Genomic DNA, 21,975 nt, shown 5'->3' with positions numbered 1-21,975 from the left:
AGATAATATGAATTGTTTAAAATAACTTGGCAAAAATGATTGAAAGACAAGGCTAAGTCTTAATGACACCGGTTAGAATAAAGCTCAAACTCACACTCGTGACCTCACTGGGATTTAAACCCATTTTACAAATAACTATTACTTACTTACTAACTTACTTACAATGACTTGTATTCTTGAATGACTGGCAGTTTTGTTCTCTGAGTGCGATACCACTTTTAAAACACAGGGTGGCAATATTGTTTCATACAACATTTGACTCAGCCCGTTCGCTATATTTCTTGATCTTCAACAGTAAAAATATACATATATTTGTTAGCCGAGGTTTGCCTACATTATTTAAAATTGTATACATATAAGATTTATTTACATCTATTACTTTTCGTGTCTAGAGTGAGGGTCACAATACAAGTAGTTTTGTTAGATCTACTGCAATTTCATGACCATGTTTTCAAGTGATTACTTTTTAAACATTCTACATTTAAAAAAACAAAGCTAGTTGACTGGTGTTAACATATGCCAACACTCTGTGATCAAAATATTATCTTTTATACATGTTTAATGTTTTCGTTTTCTTCTTCAGTTCACTTTTATTAAATACGCCCACGTACAGGATGGAAATGAGATTAGATGAGGTGACGAGTTCAAGTATATAGGAATATTATTTTCAGTTTGATTTCAGTGGATTTGTACTATACTAGAGCCGAGTAACAATTTTGTAATAACACATTTAAAATAAAGATTTCAAAACAACATAATGGGAATTACGTGTGACATATTTTCTTTCCCTTTTATACTCAATCTTTAGCTATTGCTGATACGAATTCTTTTTAAAGGTTTGTATCTTCGTTATTTGCAGTAGCTGGTGCTGGGTCTGCTGTGGGTGCTGTGGGTGCTGTGGGTGGCTCACATCACTGAGGCTGATTTCAACTCATTCTGTCAGAGACAGTTCAGCGACAGACCTGCCTGCTTCGTCTTATCGTCGCCGGGCTTATACGGTGCGAAAAGTACCTCTATTTCCTCATAGCCTAGACAAAGGAAACGCAGGAAGCCTTTCTGAAACGATATTGAGTCGATAGCCATACGTAGTGTCGGAGTGTGAGTTCAATTTAGGGGGCAAATGCTACACTAGCATACAATGCTAACGGTTGCTATAGTGCTGTCATGTAGAGCTAGCTAGCCGGTTAGCATCTCAAACTCGGCGATCCCGCGTTTATTCTGCCCTTTAGCGAAACGTCAACAAAACCGTCACCGTCAGGGTGACATGTGTTTGATTCAAAGCCTTTGAGAGACTTAAGTGCGTTTTGTGGTCTCCCGTCCCTTTTGACAGCTCCGTGTCACGGACTTATGGAGACGCCGGGGAGGATCACAGCGACTCCGGACAACCTGGACTTCACGGTGGAGAACGTGGAGAAGGTGAGATTCTCAAGTGTCTGGTTCATCCTTTAACAGCGTGACATGGAAGGTCATAGTTCAAATCGAGTGTTTATTCACTACGACCTTTAATTTGTTGAATGCATGAGATCGTTTTGCAGCGATGAATAATTTTCGGTTGATTATTTTTATGAATATTTGTCAACATGTCTGTGTGGAAGCGTTGATGCTCCTCCATGCTTTGTTGCTTCTCATGAGTCGCTCTTGGTTCTGATCACTGTTTTTTAGTAGCACATGTTACCATGAATTCGTATCGTTTTGTTTGTGTCGTTTCTTTATTTTTTACATGTGCTTGTGAAGTAAGTGTTCACTAAGTTTCTGTAATGTTTGACTACGCTGGGTGACAATAGCATCCAGTCTGAGAGCATGGGTGGGGAGACAATGGCGAGGATGGAGGGAGGAAAAATGCTCACTTGGAAGGACAGGGATGATGTGATGAGGGAGAGCGGGGAAGGGGAGGGTGGGGGAAAGGGAGGGGCTGTGTGAAGGTTGATTTCTGTGATAGTGCCTAGAAGAAAAGAAGGGAGGAAGGGTGGAGGTTGATGATGCGACACATGATAAGGGACAGGTTTCGATGTTGTAGAATCCCAGGCGAGGGCATCATCTTTGTGCTGATGTTGTTATTTCAAGACAACAATGTTCACTTTCCCTTTGTGACAGTTTGAGATGTAGCCATTTCATTTGAATCAAGTTTTAGGATGTTATCGATTATTTGACCGGGAACTGAAGTGTTGTATTGTGTGTACTTCCATCCATCCATCCATTTTTTTTAATGCTTATCCAAAGGTCTGGTTATAGGGGAAGCAGCCCGAGCAAAGAAGCCCAGACTTGAGGCTGAATATGACTGACAGCCGTGATCTGAGACAGAACTGTAGCAGCAAGCCTGAAAGCGAATCTCTATAAGATAGAATTGAGAAAGAGAGATCGGTGAGCTAGCTTTGGAAATGACACGACTTGGCTGTTTCCGGAGCAAATATCCAATATCAAACTCACTTTTACCACAGTCCGTTAGTCTTGCCTCGATAGAATATACGACAATATCACAGGTGAAACTTAAATGGATTGACACGGAAGTGGAGGCAAAGATATGAAAAAGAAACTTCAGGCACAGTATGAATTTCACAGTGAAAATCACTCACTTTATTGTGGATAATTCACACAAAAAACTTGCCCTTTAAATACATATTTTGTTGTTTTATCCTATATTCTTGTATATATAAATACATATATAAATATAAATATATATATATATATATATATTACCATTAATTTGTAAACCATTTGGAATTTATTAAGTCGATTTAATATATATAGAATCATGAGCATTTTAAACCACCTATATATTTTAATTTCTTGTTCATGTCACATTTTTCAAAGGCATCCGCATATTGTTGACATAACAAAGATGCAATATAAATGAAAATGTGCACTTCCAATAGTGAAAAACATTAAACTGCATTGTTAAATTTGCACTACTACACTACACATGGTCGGGAGATGTTATAGATTTTGTTGGTAGGTACGAAGATACTAGGACCACGTTTTGCACACAAATTCGTTCTGCTCACGCTTCATGAATGAGACCCGGTATCTCTAATTTAAAGACAGGTTGGAGATTTTAATGGGAGTGACTAGCAGAGGTATATGCATATTAAAAGATTAGCTCATGGAGAACAATTTGGAGAAACAATTAATGAGGCCTATAGCTTTTAATACACACATTTATTATAGATTTTTATGTGTCGGTGTCGGTGAAATGGCAACTAATCTTTTTTTTAATTTTCTTTTATTGAAGTGAACGATTTAACACTTAAATCATAGACATTACATTACAATATTTTCTGCCTTTTTAAAATCATTACTTCTTTCACTTACAAATAGAATGAAGATGATCCATGGCTAAACCATAATCCCTACTTCGGGGCGAATCAAAGATTATCTTGTTTTAAAATCACACCAGCCTTGTATCCTCTGAAATATGTATCTTTTAAACTGCATGTAGGATCTTTGGAGGCGAGACTACTCTTATTGTCAGAATAAAAGTGCTGCTTCTTTAGGAGTCGTGGAGCAGCTTGTTTGTTTCAAATGGTCATCATGATGGAGGATGTGTGCTGATGGAGATGATGGTTCCTGGTTCACAATCGCTGTCCGACTAAACAGCCTTTGTTCATTCTTCAAATGTTACAAAGTTCAACATTGTTTCCGGGTTTATTAAGGCCGTGACGTGAATGGATACATCCTTTAATAGTTTTTTTTTGTCTACTGAGTTTCTCTGAAGACCTTATATCTCTATTTGTCTATAATAAATTGTGATTTATTAAAGCACATTATTTGACTTCACCCTGTGGCACTTTAGAAATAATTTTCTCTTTTTTGATCAGTAATACACACTACTTCCTTGGAATAGATGTTGACATGCTTCCCATCAGTCTATTTTATTTATTCATAGTAATAAATAAAAGATTAAGTGTTGCCTCAAGTCAAGCAGAGTTCACATGTTAAAAACCCTTACTACAGTTGGTGAAAATGATCGCACATTATTATTTTAGTTAAATAGATTAGTAATTATTTTTTTCCCATTCACATGCCAGTGTTTTTAAATTGATTCATACAAAATATGATAAATAACTCATAACTGATACTTGTTTTTTTTCTTTATTTTGGGGTTCATTAACGAGGGAAATATAAAAAAAAACAGTGGCAACATGCTATTTGTGTCTTAGCCATTTGCTGTAAACAACCACCCACACACTTGCACCAACTGTTCTTCTGTGTTCCCTCATTAGTCACTCTTCCAGCGCAAGTCTCTATTCTGACTTATCACAGGATGTGGTATGACGGTGTAACAACTAAAGGCAGCACACTGAATAAAACAGGGGTTACAAGTAAAAAAATGTATTTTGGAAAAACGGTAATTAGTTCTCTTTGACCACTGCATATTTAAAAATTTGGAATACTTCCTTGTCTTCTCCACCTTACATCCTTATATGTAGCAAAATGAGGTTTTGTATTTTGATATTCTCATCCTTGGTAATTATCTTCAGTTTCACGAATTGGAGAAGACAGAACAGGCTAACGACCTTAAATAGTACCTGCCAATATCACAGGCTACTTCAGGTGTAGCCAGATGGTGCAGGCTGGTAGCCACCATCTGTTGTTGTGCTCCAGATAGAAACAGACAAAGGAGTATTTTACCTTTTCAATCACATTTAACCTAGAGAATTATAGACATTTCTGTGTCAAATTATTTAACAGGGACTGAGAATTTTAGCGAAATGGGCTGGTAAGTCACACATATTTACACACTTAACTTAACTTCCGATAATGGTCTTCAAATTTAAGGGAACACTGTAAATCCATAAGTTGTCTCTATATCTTTTTCATAGTAAAACCTAACTGTTACCTTTGTAAAAAAAAAAGAAAAAAAAAAGGCAAGAAGACAAGACCATATAAAAAAAACCCTGCCTGCTTTTTGTTGTTAACAGCTGAGTTTTACTCACTTTAGAGTTGGCATGCAGCGAGAAACAAACCATGTTGTATTCAAGGTTGCTTCATAATGCTTTTATAATGTTTTGACAAGAGACGCATCCATTACGTCTGTTTCAGGACAATGCTGTATCTCAAGTGGCCATCCCCTTCCTGTATTGGAAAGTCTGTTTCTGAGCTGAACACTGAACATAATTTAGCTCTTGTTCGTCCTTTAGGAGTTGTTACTTTGTTCCTCAAAATGTGTCGTCTGCCCTTGCCTTTAAACCACCTTGGGAGTTAAAAGCCAGTGAAAGAAGTGTGTATGGCTGCATGAAGGACTAGATTAAGTTAATTTCCCGAGTGGGGAGGAATTACTATTGCCGCCATACTCTTATATAGTTGAGCAGCAAACAATCGGATTTTGTTCTATGGAGATCATCAAAAACTCAGAAAGAAACCCAGAGTTCTCCACACACGGTGACAAACATGTTAACAACGGAAAAGACACATGAAGTCAGGTGTGTTTAGGAAGCAGGGTCTCCAACATTTCAGCCTGGCGTTTAGTGGGGGAGTAAAGTGGAGTCATTTATATTTTTTACACCACACATTTTACTTCCCCAGTAATATTTCGCAGCTCCCAACTCTTTGTTTTATTCTGTCCTGCGGGAAATATGTCATAGTCTATTTTAATCAGTGTGTTATACAAACGAATGAATATACCTGCTGCAAAAGATGTCGCAATATCCTCCATTGGTTTACATTAGTTATACATGTATATCTTTTTTTTAGAAACATGGCACAAACATGTGTCCCTACAATCGCTTTACAGTGACAGAGTCTGAATTTATTATATTTCTTTACAGTATTTTTCTTGGTAACATCTCTTAGAGATACAGAAGTCTTTGGAAGAAAGTCATATAGGAAAAATGATGACGTACATGCTTTTGTGCAAGACTGAAAATACGTCTTATCCAAGTCTCAGTGATGTAAGAATAAAAAATCGGGTTGTTTTAGGAAGTCAAAAATCTTCAAAGTTATCATGAACTGGAGGTATATTTATAGTTTGACACGACTGCATTTTTTTTGCCCTCCTTATCAAAAACAATGATTTGAAAAAGCACTTTGTGAAAACCAGTAATGAGAGCAAATGGATGCATCAGCGTTTTTTTCCAGGCTCTAGGGGGGAAAACTAATGATGAAACATCCTGTATTTGTTCATCAGTTCATCACCAAGAACACATAGATGAAAAACGCTAAACCCTGTTAATAAACGTGTCACCGATTCATTTGTACAAATTCTTTATGGAATATAAGATGCATATGTCATGATCTAGGTTGGTGATTGGTATTTTTAAGGATTACATTATTTTATAGTTTCATTCTATTCAATATATACAGTCTATTCAAAATAGTTTTTAAGGTCTGGGAATGACCGCAGTACAACAGCAGCTCAAGCAATATAAACTGAGAGCAACATCATGGAGTAGGATGGAAGAAGTCCTGAAGTAGACATCGGTCCGCATAGAAGAGCTGTAGGCCATTGAGCTGGAAGGCTTGGCTTCTTGTTCAACCACGTTTCTTGTTGTTGAGAGCAAAAATGTTTGACAGCATCAGTGTTGGTCTGCTAGCATTTAACTTTAAAAAATGATTTTCGATGACCAGTACTTTATGTTTATAGTGTGAATAAACTGTTGTGGAAACTGTTATTTGTTATCAAACCAGGATGTCAGTGTGCTGCTATTTTTTTCAAAATAAAAACCAAAACTGGGTATAACTATGCTATTGTAAGCTTTGTCCAATGACACCAAACGAACAGAAAGTAATTTAGTCAGTTAGCACTAAGCTAGTTAACATATCCTTAAGAAGAGTGTGGGATGGGTTATACAACTTTCTCTATTAACAGTTTAAACCAACTTGTATGTTGCTTTGTTGAGTGAAGTTGAAAGAGTTTTGTTTTCTAAAGTGACTTCGCGGTTTTTAATAACCCTTTTTTTTCTGTTTCCCCTTTAGGCCTTGCATCAGTTGTACTATGATCCCAACATCGACAACAAAAATCTAGCCCAGAAATGGCTAATGCAGGCCCAGGTGTCTCCTCAGGCCTGGCAGTTCTGTTGGGTTCTACTCAGTCCAAATAAGGTACAAGTGACAGGTCTGCTATTTAGGACTCGTGACAATTAAAATGTTTTCCTTTTAATATAGGTGCCAGAAATCCAGTACTTCGGTGCCAGTGCTCTGCACACCAAGATCTCTCGCTACTGGTCGGACATTCCCACAGACCAGTACGAGTCCCTCAAGAGTCAGCTGTTCTCCCAAATCGCCTGTTTCTCATCGGGCTCCAAGATGGTGCTCACCCGGCTGTGTGTGGCGCTGGCATCACTGGCGCTCAACACCATGCCAGAAGCCTGGCCTGGCGCCGTTTCAGAGATGGTTCGGGTGTTTCAGGAAGAAGGGGGAGGGGTGGATGGACGGGCACGCTGCCTGGCATTGTTGGAGCTACTCACTGTCCTTCCTGAAGAGTTCCAAACAAGTCGTTTACCACAATACAGAAAGGGACAGGTATGTTAAAGTCAAGTTTGACGATTTAATTTCTGTCTCACAATTCCACAATGTTACCTTTCAGGTGCGGGGGGCACTGGGCCGGGAGTGGGGGTCCGTTTGTCCTTTACTGCAGCAACTTCTGCGAGGAACAGACACTCCTGGAGCGGTGAAAGCTCGTGTGATGCGTTGCCTGTCATCCTGGGTTTTGTTGGACGTTCCTCTGAGCGAAAGCGAGGACCTGGTGCATGATTGCTTCTATGCACTCTCGGACCTTGAGCTCTTTGACACGGCGGTGGAGGCCATAGTCAACGCCATCTCTCAGCCCGACACCCAAAGGTGTGTGCCTGTTCATTACTGGAGGTTCTCTATGGACTTGTTTCATTAGAATTTTTAATTGAACATCTGTGGAAAACAAAAAACGCTGTGGTTGCTTCATTTAAAGTATATTATGAGGGTGCAGTGAACACTCATCGCTTAATATCAGGAGGTTTAATAAGAACAGGATTGAGAGTCATTATTCCAGGCCTATGCAAGTATTATAAATCCAAGAGCAGCGTTGTCCGGAGAAGGTTAATCACCCAAGGCTGGCATTGGTGGGCACTGCTCGGGCATGAGCGTGGGAGGGATTCGGGGAAAGTTGACAGCTCGGGGGAAGAGCAGCATTACTCGGTTGGCTTGTGTTTCCATGGCAACAGAGCTGGGAAGAGATGTCATCATGCTTTGGTTGATTCAGACATGGCAGCCAACTATTACCACCCGAGAAAAGATGGAAGTAATTGGGGTTGAACTGTGGGGGGAAAAAGATGAAGGGAAGAGATTGGAGGGAGCTATTTAAATATTTTCCTTTGTGTATTTCACCCCTGTGTTCCAAAAGACATATTCTCTCTATATTTGAATTTAAGTTCTTTCTCCATAAAGAATTTGAATCATTTCTATATTGTTTTTCTTCTGGCACTAGACCCACTCTTTACGTCTGCTTCTCTCCCACTGCTTAAACACATTACTGTCAACTCATTTGGGGGTATGCTATTGGTCTGGCTGCATCCTGTTGCCTGGCAACCCATTTCCCCTGTCTCCAAGTGTTGCAGTAATTGCAAAGGGGATCAGAGGTGGGGTGAGCAGAAGGGAAGTGGTGGAATAATGGAGTCGGGGACAAGAATATGTAGCGGCAGCGAGGTTGAGGACAGATTCAAGTTAAAACAGAATGAGTGAGGAGAGATGAAATCCAAATTATTTGACACTTTTCCTTTCATCTCAGAGACACGGCAGCCCCCTCATCTGGCCAAGTGCATGACCCCTATGTGCAGAGGAGCTTGTTAAAAATAAATGATTTTCTGAGTGCAATATGCTCCTGAAGGAAATGCAAGTGTGCACTAACACTCGCGCACATGCAGGGTTAAGTGCAGTCAGCCTTGTGTTACTGTTACACATATTTAAACATGGAAGAAAAAACAAGCCTTCACACACAAGCTTGTCAGAGGGGTCAACTTTAGAAAGAGAGAAAGAATGTTCTATCACTACGGTTTGGTGGCTTCATATCAACCTAACCCTTGGGGGAATTAGAATAATGAATGCTTCTCAGAATAATAGGAAGACATTTATTTAACCTGGGCAGCTAAGTGGCATTTCTGCTTCACTTTTAATTATGTAATTAATCATTAGCATTTGAATGAAGACACACTTTTTTATTCTGGTTGTATCGAATAAAACATTACAGCTGCCTTTATACAGATACGTAATGGATACCTGATGGCTGACCTTCAGTTGATCCACGAAAAATATCTTTCATTTGTTTTTTTTTACAGGATACAAAACAGGATTTTATAGAAAAACCACAATTATTAATACTGTCTTGTTCGATTAATGTTGAAAGAAATTCTGTCTTGTATCGTTAGCTCTTTACATGGTTTATTATGGTTTATATAATCATGTTTGTAACTTGAAATCCTAGTTTACTAGTTCTTGCATTCATCCTTCTTCATCCCTCTTCATCCTTCTTAATTGACAAAGTTCCTGCAAAGGCGTTTAGGGTCTCTTAAGAATGAATTGAAGATTGAAAGGGAACTTAATGTATACATTACATAAAAATTATCGGTAAATACATACCATCGTTGGCTGCTCTGATTGAAGTTCTTTCTTTTTAAAAGTGGCACTAGCATTAAATATTGTGTGTTAAGTGATATTGATCTGCATCCTTATTGACATTATGCTGAAACATAAAGCTGCTTTAGGCAGAAACAAACCTTTATGCCTCATGAATAGACACTCACGAGGCACGGTTTCATTATATGCTCTCTCAGATGCACTTCGTCACCTCAGTGACATTCAAGCCTCTATTCCAGTTTGGCTTTTCAAAATGTCACACCTTCTCCAACTGACATTAATGATGACAGGCCATTTTGTCGAGTGTCATTCTGAGGGAGGATCTCAGCATAAATGTGCGTTCAACATCTGTATTAATGCTTGTATGCAAGAATCTTGTGTACATCAGCAAAACAAATTTGTAGTTTTGACATAAACTATCAGGGTTGTCTATCTTCAGCAATAAAACTCGAGTTTAAATCAAAATAAAGGTTAGTTAGATATAATATCACTTTGTTTAAAAACACGAATTAAGCACAAAATCCAGATATTAACGTGAATTTCATTGCATTAAAAAAACTGCAAATGGTGATCTTAAATCTTTACAGAAAATGACAATTTAAAAACAACTTTTATTTATTTTTCTTTGTTTTCCCTGAAGCTGGTCATTGGCTGAGTCTTTGCCATTATAGCTCGATCCATTCAACTGGTACCCTTGCGTTTTTCTTTCAGGGTTTAAGTGTTGAAAATCATATGAGCCGAGCAGCCTATAATTTTCTGCACTTATTTATACGGTTCACCCTCTTCAATCAACGTTCTAATCAAAGTCTGTGTCATTCTTAACAATGTCTGGAATGGCCCATTGTGTCAGACATGTGCTAGCTCCCTCCTTAAATAAGAGCCTTCTGATTGACATGTGTTTTTCTGGAAATGCATTAACTCCACACAAAGTACTAATTCAACTCCACCCTGTTGCTATTCATTTTTCGTGATTTTAAGTAAAGTGGTTCAAATGGGTACATTTTTATTTATGTTTTTTAATTTAAAATATGATGTGCACTGAAATAAGAATTAGAAGGCTTTTGTGCTTCATTCACGTTTTTAAACACACTTTCATTTTGAACAATGCTGTCAATAACACATGCAGCCCTGTGAGTAACGTTTCTGTCTTTTTGTTTCAGATATGTTAACACTTTGTTGAAACTAGTCCCACAAGTCTTGGCTCTACAGGAGCAGCTAAGGGAAGCTGTTCAAAATGGAGACATGGAGACCTGCCATGGAATCTGCAGAATTGCTGTCACCCTCGGAGAGAACCACTCCAAGTTTGTATTTAAATTCACTGATGTTAAATGAAATTTAATTTAACTTTTTTTTTCTGTCACTTTCTTAAGGGCGTTGTTGGAGCAGGTAGATCACTGGCAAGGCTTCCTGGCATTGGTCAACATGATCATGTTCTGTACTGGAATACCAGGCCACTACCCTGTCAACGAGACCACCAGCTCCCTTACACTCACCTTCTGGTACACGCTACAAGTAAGGAATCACTCGTGTTATCTTTGTTTACAGTGGTCCCTTGTTTATTGCGGGTGTTGCTTTCTGAAAGCCCCCACAATTTAAATACAAGTTAAGACCTTGTAATCCCTTAATGCACTCCTTATAAATCCTTCCCAAACATTTCAAATCAAGTTTATGTACAGTAATCTCAAAAACCTAAATACACTTCTTATTCTAAATTATTTATAATCAGGTGGTTAGATGTACAATGGACATATTTTAAATGAACATCAATATTTAACATTTATTGGTACTCACGAATGGCCGCTGTATACGATGTGATGGTCCAAATAGATGGATAGATGAACTTTTAAATTATGCTTTCGGTCAACATGTGAATTTTTGGCCATTCTTGTCTGATGCCTACATTCCTCCCACTTATTTTGCAGGATGACATAATGTCTTTTGATTCAGAGAAGCAGGCCGTCTACCTTCAAGTATACAGACCAGTATACTTTCAGCTGGTGGATGTTCTCCTTCACAAAGCTCGATTCCCTACAGACCAAGAGTATGCATCTTGGTCATCGGATGAAAAGGAACAATTCCGGATCTACAGGTAAGCTTATATTGGCAACTCTATTTTCCGCTATATTTCTTCAAGAATGACTCACCCGTGGGGAGATTTCTGCAACACTTGTACCAGAATTGCAAACCCTTACAGAAAAAGCTATCTGCTTGCATCTCCTCCAGGGTGGACATCTCAGACACTCTCATGTACGTCTATGAGATGCTCGGGGCGGAGCTGCTTAGCAACCTGTATGAAAAACTGGGTCGACTGTTGACTAATGTAGAGGAACCCACGTCTTGGCAGGTACGTAATATCTTTTGGTTTAAAAAATATATATCATCCGGATTTTCCCTGAACCAATGTGGCATGACCCTTGTTTTGAGTTCCATTTCTTTCTGACTCTCGTCTTCAAGCACACGGAAGCTTTGCTGTATGGATTTCAGTCCATAGCTGAGACCACAGACGTCAACTACTCCGACGTCATTCCCGGCCTCATAGGACTCATCCCAAGAATAAACATCACCAATGTGCAGTTAGCTGACACGGTGATGTTCACTATCGGTGAGTCAACCCACCCACCATGTTAATCAAGTAAAAAATTTAAAAAATATTTTGTTTAATCTCCTCATTTATGCTCCCTCAAGGTGCTCTGGCTGAGTGGCTGGCAGACCACCCAGTAATGCTTAGCAGTGTCCTGCCCCTGGTGTTACAAGGTTTAGGGAACCCAGATCTTTCGGTGTCCTCTGTTTCCACGCTCAAAAAGATCTGTAGGGAATGTAAATACGACCTCTCGCCCTATGCCAACAACATAGTTGCAGTCTCTCAGGTCAGTACATGATTTTGGCTTATTTAAGTGACAGAAGGAAATGTAAGTTGAAAATAAAATAATATTTCTCCTTTTCCTTTTAGGAGGTCCTCATTAAACAAATTCACAAGGTCAGTCATCAATTCAGTTAACCAACTTTCTAACAATACTTCTGTTGAACTGTATTGTAATGTGATTATCAGCCGCTTATACTTTTTCAATCGAAGCTCATGTATTTGATCCGTCTGTGTTGTTTCAGACGAGCCAGTGTATGTGGCTGATGCAGGCTCTTGGCTTCGTGCTCTCGGCGCTCCCAGTCGAAGACATTTTGAGAAACCTTCACTCTCTGATCACCCCCTACATTCAGCAGCTTGAGAAGCTGGCGGACGAGACGGTGCGTACACGGGCCAACCTGCCGACGTTAACACACAGACACACACCAACGCAGCAGAGGAGACACAGTTGGACACTGGCCAGCAGGAACAGGCTCCGTGTCTGCGTGATGTCGACTGCGGGAGAACGTTGCTCTGCAGGACCAGATTCACTATAGGACTGTGACTTGCTTCAAAGTCGCATGCATCATGTAGCTACACAATAAAACATTATAAAGGTCGCTTGGTTTTCAAAAACAAACATTACATTTTATTTTTTTACTCATCAAATACATTAATGCTATTTATTCTGTAGATTTGGATTAATTATATCTTTCAATGATTCTCACGTTTGAATCCATCCTTGTTGTTTTCTGGCTAGTATTTGATGAGCCAGCATTACATCAGCCTGGATAATAAGGTGCCGCACCCACATACAAACGTATACTGACACCTAGTGGACAGACTTCGAGATTCTAAAGCCGTCAAAATAGCATCACTACTTGCTTGAGTGTTTTTGATCGATTGGGCCTTTAGACTCATTACTACGGAGACTCAAATATGTTTTGCTCCATGATTAAGTAATTCTGACAACTGTATTTTATAAGTGCTTCCAACTGTCATCACATCGATCTGTAAAAAAATGAATCATTGTAATTACTAAAACTGACACTCTTACATAAGTAATCCTCAATTCTCCAGGTTTTCTCTTCAGATGAATTGAATCTTTCTTCTCGTTCTGATTTTCCAGCCAAATCCGTCTAATAAGCTGGCGATCATCCACATCTTGGGGCTGTTGTCCAACCTCTTCACCACGCTTGACATCAGCAAGCAGGACGATGAGTCAGCGGAAGGCTCGACACCACCTGTCAAAGCGGCTCCTCCCACAACTGGACCCAACCCAGTTAGTAACATATCAAACTCACTACTAAGATTCAACTGTTTTAATATAAGATTAGGAGGCTGGTTTGGCTTATCGACGTCAACAATTATACAGAGACTTCCGATAAAAGTAAAAATGATGTTGAAGTAAAGATATTTGCTTGGTATGTGTTTGATAGAGGAGAACAAACACAGAGATAATTAACATGTATTCAGCCTTCAAGCATAAAAAAATGACAGACAATCTGACCAAATATTACTGTTGGGGACAGCTTTACAAATATAAATCTTGTTTGGCCCACAACTTAAAAGGATTTTGGCCCCTTGTGTGATTAGGTTTGACACCCCCGATGTAAATGATGCACACTAAGAACTATAGGGGAAAATTGAGCACCAACACTGGAGTCGGAGTCCGTCTCTGTGTGAAATACCAGAGGGCGTCCAAAAGGATGCATTTGCTGTCACGCGAGCGAGATTGTGAATCTGCTGAGAGGCATTCATCCATGCGGAATATTGCTGTTTGTTCACCCGTCTGCTCTCTATTAATTCCACTCTTGTCTTTCAGGTTGTTGTTGTTTTGCAACAAGTGTTTGCGCTAATCCAGAAAGTACTCAGCAAGTGGCTCACCGACTCGCAGGTTGTTGAGGTGAGTCTTTAAAAAAAAAAAAAGAAAATGTTAAGCTTCAGATAATTAGAGTAATTCATTTTTTTAAATCTACTAATCAGAATAATCAGATGTGACATTTAACAGTGAGGTGATGTCATGTTTGTCCTCAGGCCGTGTGTGCCATCTTCGAGAAGTCGGTTAAGACGCTGCTTCATGATTTCGCTCCCATGGTTCCATCCTTAAGTGAGATGCTGGGGCAGATGTACAGTACAGTTCCCCAAGCTTCAGCACTCGACCTCACAAGACAGGTACTGTTATCCTTATCAGGATTCTCTTGAGTTGCAAAGAAAGGGTTCAGTAGGGACTAGAGTAACGAATCCAATCAAATAGTTATTTGTCTTATGTACCAAGCTCACAGTCAAAAATGTATCAAAGTATCTTAACAGAGATTATTGAGTAACAAAGTTATTTCATAGACACATTTCTATTTGTATATGTATACATTTGTATATGCCTTAAAGTTTTGTTTTAAAGACATTTGTGTGTCATCTGCTGTCACAAGAGTCACAGTAGTGTTTCTGTGTTGCTGTTTCAGATGGTTCATATCTTTGCCAGTGAGCCAGACCACTTCCCACCTATCAAGGCTCTATTTGAACATGTCACCTCGGTTACACTGTCCATTTTCCATCAAGGTAGGGGGTCTCGCACTGGTGTGTCAGCATATTTATTGAAATCATGAAACAAGTCTTGGATAATGCTTTAAAAATCTTAATACGGTGGAAAATGTGACGTTTTATATTCTCTGTGTCTCAACTCACCTTTTACATGTTTGTTCTTGTCTTATATGTACAACACCCACTTTGTTCTCAGAAAGAAAGTCCTTAATTAAGATTGATCCATTTCACAATTCAGTTTATTAATTGTAATATGTTGTACTTCTGAAACTCATCAGCTACTTCTAATAATTTGGAGAAAAAAAATGGCCGGTGTTTGTATTGTTTAAGAATATTGTTGACCTTATGTGTGTAAAAGTGTGTTCAAGCCAACATCATGAGAAATATAGTATTAATTAAGAGTTGACTTCAACATTATCAAGTGTGATGTGTTGTGCAGGTCAAGTTTGAGTTCCATTCTCATGCTGTTTGATGTGCATGTGATGCACGCCTTTGACGTCAACTATAAGGGTCTTCAAGACATCTGTGCTCGACATACTCTGCCTCCCTGCTTCCCTTTCTGTTCTCCTTTTATGTACCTATTTGTTTCCTGCTTTGATTAGTGAAACAGCTGCTACGCCTGTAAACTAGCAAGCACAGGAACCACTAGCTTCAACAGTTGATTATTGACAGCCCTGCTAGTTAAATGAGGAGAGAGCTACTTGATGTACCAGAAATAGAGATGGAGTCTCCAGCACAGCCACTGAATAAGCCTCGTGTGCTCTGTAGGGGGGAGTGGGAGTGTGTGGATGAGCGCTGGAGGGTGTATTGAGCAGGAAACCTGTTTGGAGTGTGGGAACAGCCAACGCTTGTGCACTACAGATGCTTGTTCATTTCATCAAGAGATTGATGCTGGAGTCCCTCCGGCGCCAATCTGGAGGTGAACTCTGCAGTCTGGAGCATTTTTTTTGGAAGATTTGCTGGTCATTTATCATCTTCAGTGCTATAATGAACCTTGTAGTCTGTCCAGCGTAAGTGCTATCAGAACCAGTCGTTAACTCAATGTATGGTTATGGGTTCACCTTTGAAGCAAAGGGGATGTTGTTGGCCATCTGTGAATCAACCCCTAATGACAACCTGCTCCTCTGAGACACTGAATTTGAGCAACTGTTTCATACCCAGCAGTGGGGTAGCAGCAGGAGCAGGTGCTCGGGGTGGGTTCAGATTTGGTTCCCCCTTTAACAGTAACAGAGGTGCATCCTGGGTTTCCACTCCAAACCATTTTTGGTTCTTTAGGTTTTTTTTTTTCCTTTTCTCTTGTTACTCCTTTCTTTTTCTCTCCAAACAGACCCATGTATTTGTCTTCAGCCTGTTTTGTTGTTTGTTTTTGTTTTTTTTGGTCTGTTCTGCTAAGACTGTGCCAAAGCTCCATATGCCCCCCCACTCCCCTTTGTTCCTTATCCACCTGTGAATTATTTCAATGAAATATTTTTGAGTTTCTTTTATTTCCACATGACTGTTGAATCTATTCAGTTGCTGTTTGTATTATATTCTCTTATGATTTCTTAAGTTTCATCTTTATTATATTTTAGGACCCAGGGATCATCCTGATATTGTTGATTCATTTATGCAACTCCAAACTCAGGTGTGTTTTTGGTTTCTTATTTCATTCACTTTGGGTTTCTCTCTCTCTTCTAGTTTCTCCTTCCCTGTCCCTTCTAGACTCCTTTTTCTTTCTGTCCTTTTTTTATTGGCCCCAAAATGTGGCCTTTCATAAAAGTGCGGCAGTGGAATGAATCATGGGAGGAACGAGTCATTAGCTGCCTCGGAAGCACTTGAGTGCTAACAGTCACTTTGCAACTCGAACTAAGTCTGAATTTTAAAGTCGGGTAATAAGCAAAGTGATTTTCTGAGAGCATTCGAGACTAGAGTCATGGCTAAATGTCGACTGAAGGCCAGCAGTGCTAAGGTTTTTATGAACAAAAATGCTTTTTATTTGTAATGGGTTGATGAGGCCTCAGGAAACGGCTGTGTAATGAAGACACTGTATCATGATACATTTATTTTGAAAGACCCCCAGATGGCACTCTTTAGTTTGAAAATGATTTCAGGTTTCTTGAATTAGTAGATTAAAGCCAAAGTGTATAAAGCATCTAGTGGTCTTTCAAAATGAAGACACTCTATCATGATACCTAATCAGCTGTTCCATGAGGCTTCATCGACACGTCGCTACTTGCTACACTTAGTTATTTTTATGATTTTTGAGTATTGAAGGATGTATTGAACATCAAGTTGGTTAGAGAGAAATTGTTCCTAGGTGTATCAGAATGGTTGTCTGGTTATGAACCAAAGGTGTACTATTACATTTCATTTTTAACATTTCATTTTAGTTAAGTTCAAATATCCTCAACATCAATTTTAAAGATTCATGATTTAAATGTGTTTTATTTCAAAAATCTTTCAAAAGAGCTTCTTCAATTATCACTTTTACTATTTTTTTTATAAGTAATGTATTATGTATTTACCCAGAGGTCTTACACGTGTAACATCTAATCAACTGCATCCTAGCCTTCACTAAACTTGCTTTAGCATTGCCTGGACTGTGGTCTCTCTATAGGTGTGACGGCTTTCTTGGATCTCATTTGCTGAGGGATTATTTGTTCCTTCCTCACTCTCTGGCCAAGGCGTCTATTTTAAGAGGTCCATTGATTTAGACGTTTTTTGACATTTCATCCCCTGTGGCAAGAGACCTTTATGTAGACCGGGGCAAGCTGAAAGGATGTCTAGTTCACATAAACAACATTTTATTCACTTGGTACATCTTGCTTGACAGGAACACATTCTGTAGATTTGGACTTGTACTCCTCTGAGAATCTAATATTGTGACTTTGATGGTTTATTGAACTTGTTTGGAATGTGAATTTAAGCTTTTCTTTGACAATTGCAACTTAATATATATTTAAAATCAAGGATTAATTTAATAACGGACATAAAGTCTCTGTTTTTGCAATTGATGACTTCAACGTGATTAAGTTTACCAGCATAAAAAGTTATTGCGTTGCTCTGAGACTGATTAGCTGAGCGCTCCTCCCCATCATTCCCTGCCAGAGCCTATCTAAGCCAAAAGGAATTAATATTTGGACAATATTAATCTGTCACAACACAAATTGGCTGATGGCTCGACGTTTTTAGTTTTCGTCTTCTGTCTTCATTGCTCTTCCTTTTGTTTTCTATCTTTGGATAGATCTAATCTCTCCCTCTCTCTTCTCTCCATCTGAATAAGTTTGTTATTGTATTTCTCCTTAATTGCACAAGTTGATTATTTACACACTTCTGTTGCAAATTCAGTCAATAAAACGTAAAGGATATTGATAACTCTAAATGAGATAATCATTGCCTTAAGTTTGAGTTAAGTTTTTGATATTTTTTAGTTTGATTTTTCATTTTTGGCAATTTGTTTGATATACCTGCTGAGTTTTGCACTGAAGGACAGGGTTTGGATTTTTAAAAAATATAATTCTATTTTTATACAAAGCAAGCAGAGGAAGCGACAGAGCCTGGTAGGCAGATCTCCTTCTAATCATGTGAAGCGTGCAGATCTGACTGCCAGGCTGAGCGGGCATTGTTGATAGTTGGAAGGATCTTAATGCAGTGGAATGTGGTGAAGCAGTGCTGCCAGGGTCGGGCTGTCAGAAACATCACACGTGTAACGTCTCTATCTGCCTCTTAGGGCATCAAACGGAAACCCGACTTGTTCTTATCTGACTCTCTGGATGTGAAGGCAGTTTTCCACTGTGGTGAGTTCATTCAATGACTGTTGCTGGTAGAGAATCATTTGGAACAACTTGGAACATGTCTCATTAGAAACTGCTCTCACTTTTTTTTCACTTGCAGGGATTCTGTCGCTCAAGTTTCCTGAGGCGCCAACAGTCAAATCAACATGCTTTTTCTTTGTAAGCATTTTTTAATCATTTTTTTAATTAAAATATATATGTAATTATTTTTCTTTCAAATTCTATGTTTTGTAATAAGTAGCATTTTAAATGCAATAATAATATATATTTTATAGGATTGCCACTATGATTCTATGAGTACTGGCTGCTGTATTATACCAACATTTGTATTGAATTTAGAAGAATTTAATTAAAGAAAAAAGGGAATGAATTCCGTAAAAAAAATAAAAATAAAACTAAAACTATATGTGTATAAAAAATGGGCAATAACAAAATAATTAAAAACATCTTTACTCTATTTTTAAAAACGTAGTATTCAATAAGTTAAAATCAATTATTCAATAAAAACAAATTCAATTTTCTTATTCTAAAAAAGATTTCAGTATAAAAAAAATGTTTAATTGGAACATTCAATATTCAGATAGCTCTGATATACTCTCATAACTGAAATACTTGCAGACGTGTGTCGACATGATTTGTCTGACTGATGCTTTCACTTCCGCCCTAGACCGAGTTTCTGCAACACTGCTCAGATGTGCCCCCAGTGGCCAGAATAGTGCAGGAGGATGGAAAGATCCTGCTCCAGGCCTTGCTAGAGGTGAGAGTCGCATCATCATTTGTGCTCACGCTTGCAAATGAGTTTGTGTCTCATAATTCCATCTCTGTGTTCTCCAGGGCATTGGGGGCGGGGCTTCTAGAAGCCTGATGGACCAGTTCGCAGAGGTGATCTTCTCCATGAACAGGCATTGCTTCCCGCTGCTGACCGTGTGGTTGAAAGAGGTGGTGCAGCCCCCTGGGTTCCCCTCGACGAGGGTCACAACGGAACAAAAGAACCACTTCACACAACAGATTCTCAGGTAGCATCCCGACTTGTGTAGCAACCGTTTTTACAGTTCTTCTCGGTTTAACACTCTTGTTCTTCTTGTTGATCTCTGCAGAGAGCGTGCAAATAAAAGAAGGATGAGGGATATTGTGAAGGAGTTTACTCTTCTGTGCAGAGGTCTTCACGGGACAGAATACGCGGCGGAGTATTGAGAATCCGACCTTGAACAGTCTGATAACTGCGACCTCTGCTCTCAGTGCAAACGGCTGCAACAAGGGCAGCAACCACAGTCCATACCAACCAGTGACGATCACGTGATTGTAATACAACTCGCCTGCCGCCAAACAAGACATGAAACCATTCCAGCAAAGACATCCCGAGCAACACCTGGACAAAGATGGAACCCAGAGTGGCGTAATATCTGGCTGTACTCCTGATTTCTAACAGTAGAGCTTCGACTAGTCCCGCAGCTGCTCCTCCGTCTTGTTCTGCCTTTTCAAATCTTCCTGTGGCTTGTGTAGGGTGTTCCCGGTGACTAGCACTCACATGAAAAATGATAGTGGTATCGTATGTAGCTACTAGACATTATATATATATATGAACTCAAGCAACTATCAATATAAATGTGTATGTATCCACATATAGACAGATGAAAATGATAGTCCTGCTGCTGCTATAGAAAAAAAGAGGACTTGAGTCAAGCAGGAGTTCCGACCAAAAGTTAAAAGTCCTACAGTTGACCTCAGACCTGACGTCCATCTCTGCACTTGCCAAATGAACTGTCGTAGTCAGAAATGCCATTCAAAAGAAGGCATCGGAGTGGGTCATCTACACATCATGTACATACAGTCGCTCTGCAGTCCCTCGAAACTTGACCAGGTGTGACTAAAGTGTCAGCTGGTGAGAAAGAAAGATGCTCTTGTACGAACGTAGTCACTGTAATGCAAAAATATTAATCAAGTTGTGCATATTAACAGGTATACAGAGCACGTCTGTGTTCTTCTGTCCACTTATGAGAGTTTGTGTGAACATAGATGTGTTGTTTTTTCAATCTTTCAGTGCACTTATGTTGGACCTACGACACACTTTCATAACCTCAACTCTTTTTGTTAAACTAAGAGCTCAATCATGTATCACACTGCACTTAATTTTGCCTGAGTCGATGTGCACCGTCACCTCTGACCCTCGCTGCAGCTGACGCCCCAACAATCACACCTTCCAATCACGTGGAGTAATAACCAGTCACTGACTCGTCTACTGTGTCTGCACACCAGCTACTTCATGTTCGAGAGCCCTCGTGAACAAGTTCCCAGAATACTCTTAACTATCTGTAGCACTGCCTTGGAGAGGATCAGGACAGATGAGGGTGCTCTGAGGAGGATCCTCGGTCTGCTACGCTGGATTTTTCGGGGACACATCTCGATCCACGTGAAAAGTATCGCGAGCGGTTTCAGTGGGACTGGGCAGCACTAGTGGGCATCCAAGAACACTCGGCATTGAAATGTACTTTGTGGTCTCTGATATGACTTTATCTAACTCTTTATCCTACTGTCTTATCCAAGGTGCCTGCAGACATGTAGCATGTGTGTGTTTTCTTGATGAGGAGGGCAATATTCAAGTCGGACTTGTGAATCTAAAGGACGTTCAGTACTGACCCCGGACCTGTCGAGTGTCTCCCTGAGACATGAGGACAAAGATGTTGTCATGGTGTAAACCAAGTGGTAGGAGAAGTATGAGATGTATTTTGATTTTTGTACCCTGGCTTTAATTTATTAAATATATTCAAGACTGCTGCTCCTGACTTGTCTCTGTGTGTGCGGTATTTGTTTGTTCCTACACACACACACACACACACACTTGTGTCTTTAGACAACTTCAGAATGTGAATGAAGTCATCTTTATTTTGCAGCAATGTTAAGCCAAGTATGTCTCATTTATTACCTGCATTTAAAATCACAGTAGCTCTTGTTTTAAGATAACCATACATTGTACTGTACAAATAATATCCTGTAAAATAAAACATATTGTACTTACAGTACTGTACTTACACTGGAACTAACAATATTCAAGTTTAGACTCGCACAGCTACATTTCAACTGTGTTCAGTGGAGATATAGCTCTACTAGGAGTCTCTGCTGGATGCCTATAAAAATCAGCCAGTCTGACTGGAGTAAATACTCATTTGTATTTTACAATATAATACAAGTGTGACTCAGTAAGAGGACATTAACACGAAAGAGCAATTCCTTTCTTTGACTAAATATTTAAGCCACTGAAAATATAATTTAAACACAGTC

General features: G+C 39.3%; 1 protein-coding gene across 1 annotated transcript; it reads left to right on the top strand.

Annotated features, from left to right (window-relative positions):
- The first annotated feature begins 904 nt into the window (after nt 1–904).
- ipo13b (importin 13b) lies at nt 905–21,471 on the top strand. The gene is made up of 23 exons (XM_087784616.1): nt 905–998; nt 1,331–1,416; nt 6,913–7,038; nt 7,102–7,458; nt 7,523–7,776; nt 10,704–10,844; nt 10,914–11,055; nt 11,466–11,632; nt 11,767–11,887; nt 11,998–12,145; nt 12,229–12,410; nt 12,494–12,520; nt 12,649–12,783; nt 13,512–13,664; nt 14,208–14,288; nt 14,420–14,557; nt 14,845–14,941; nt 16,495–16,547; nt 18,633–18,699; nt 18,797–18,855; nt 19,364–19,453; nt 19,531–19,712; nt 19,794–21,471. Exons 2-23 carry the CDS (start codon nt 1,348–1,350, stop codon nt 19,888–19,890), a joined length of 2,886 nt encoding a protein of 961 aa, XP_087640742.1. The 5' UTR covers nt 905–998; nt 1,331–1,347; the 3' UTR covers nt 19,891–21,471.
- Nucleotides 21,472–21,975: the final 504 nt, after the last annotated feature.

Source organism: Callionymus lyra, chromosome 2 (genome assembly GCF_982586985.1).
Source record: "Callionymus lyra chromosome 2, fCalLyr1.hap1.1, whole genome shotgun sequence".
Taxonomy (NCBI): domain Eukaryota; kingdom Metazoa; phylum Chordata; class Actinopteri; order Syngnathiformes; family Callionymidae; genus Callionymus; species Callionymus lyra.
Note: the sequence above shows the minus strand (reverse complement) of the source record. Positions and strands in the feature narration are given on the sequence as shown.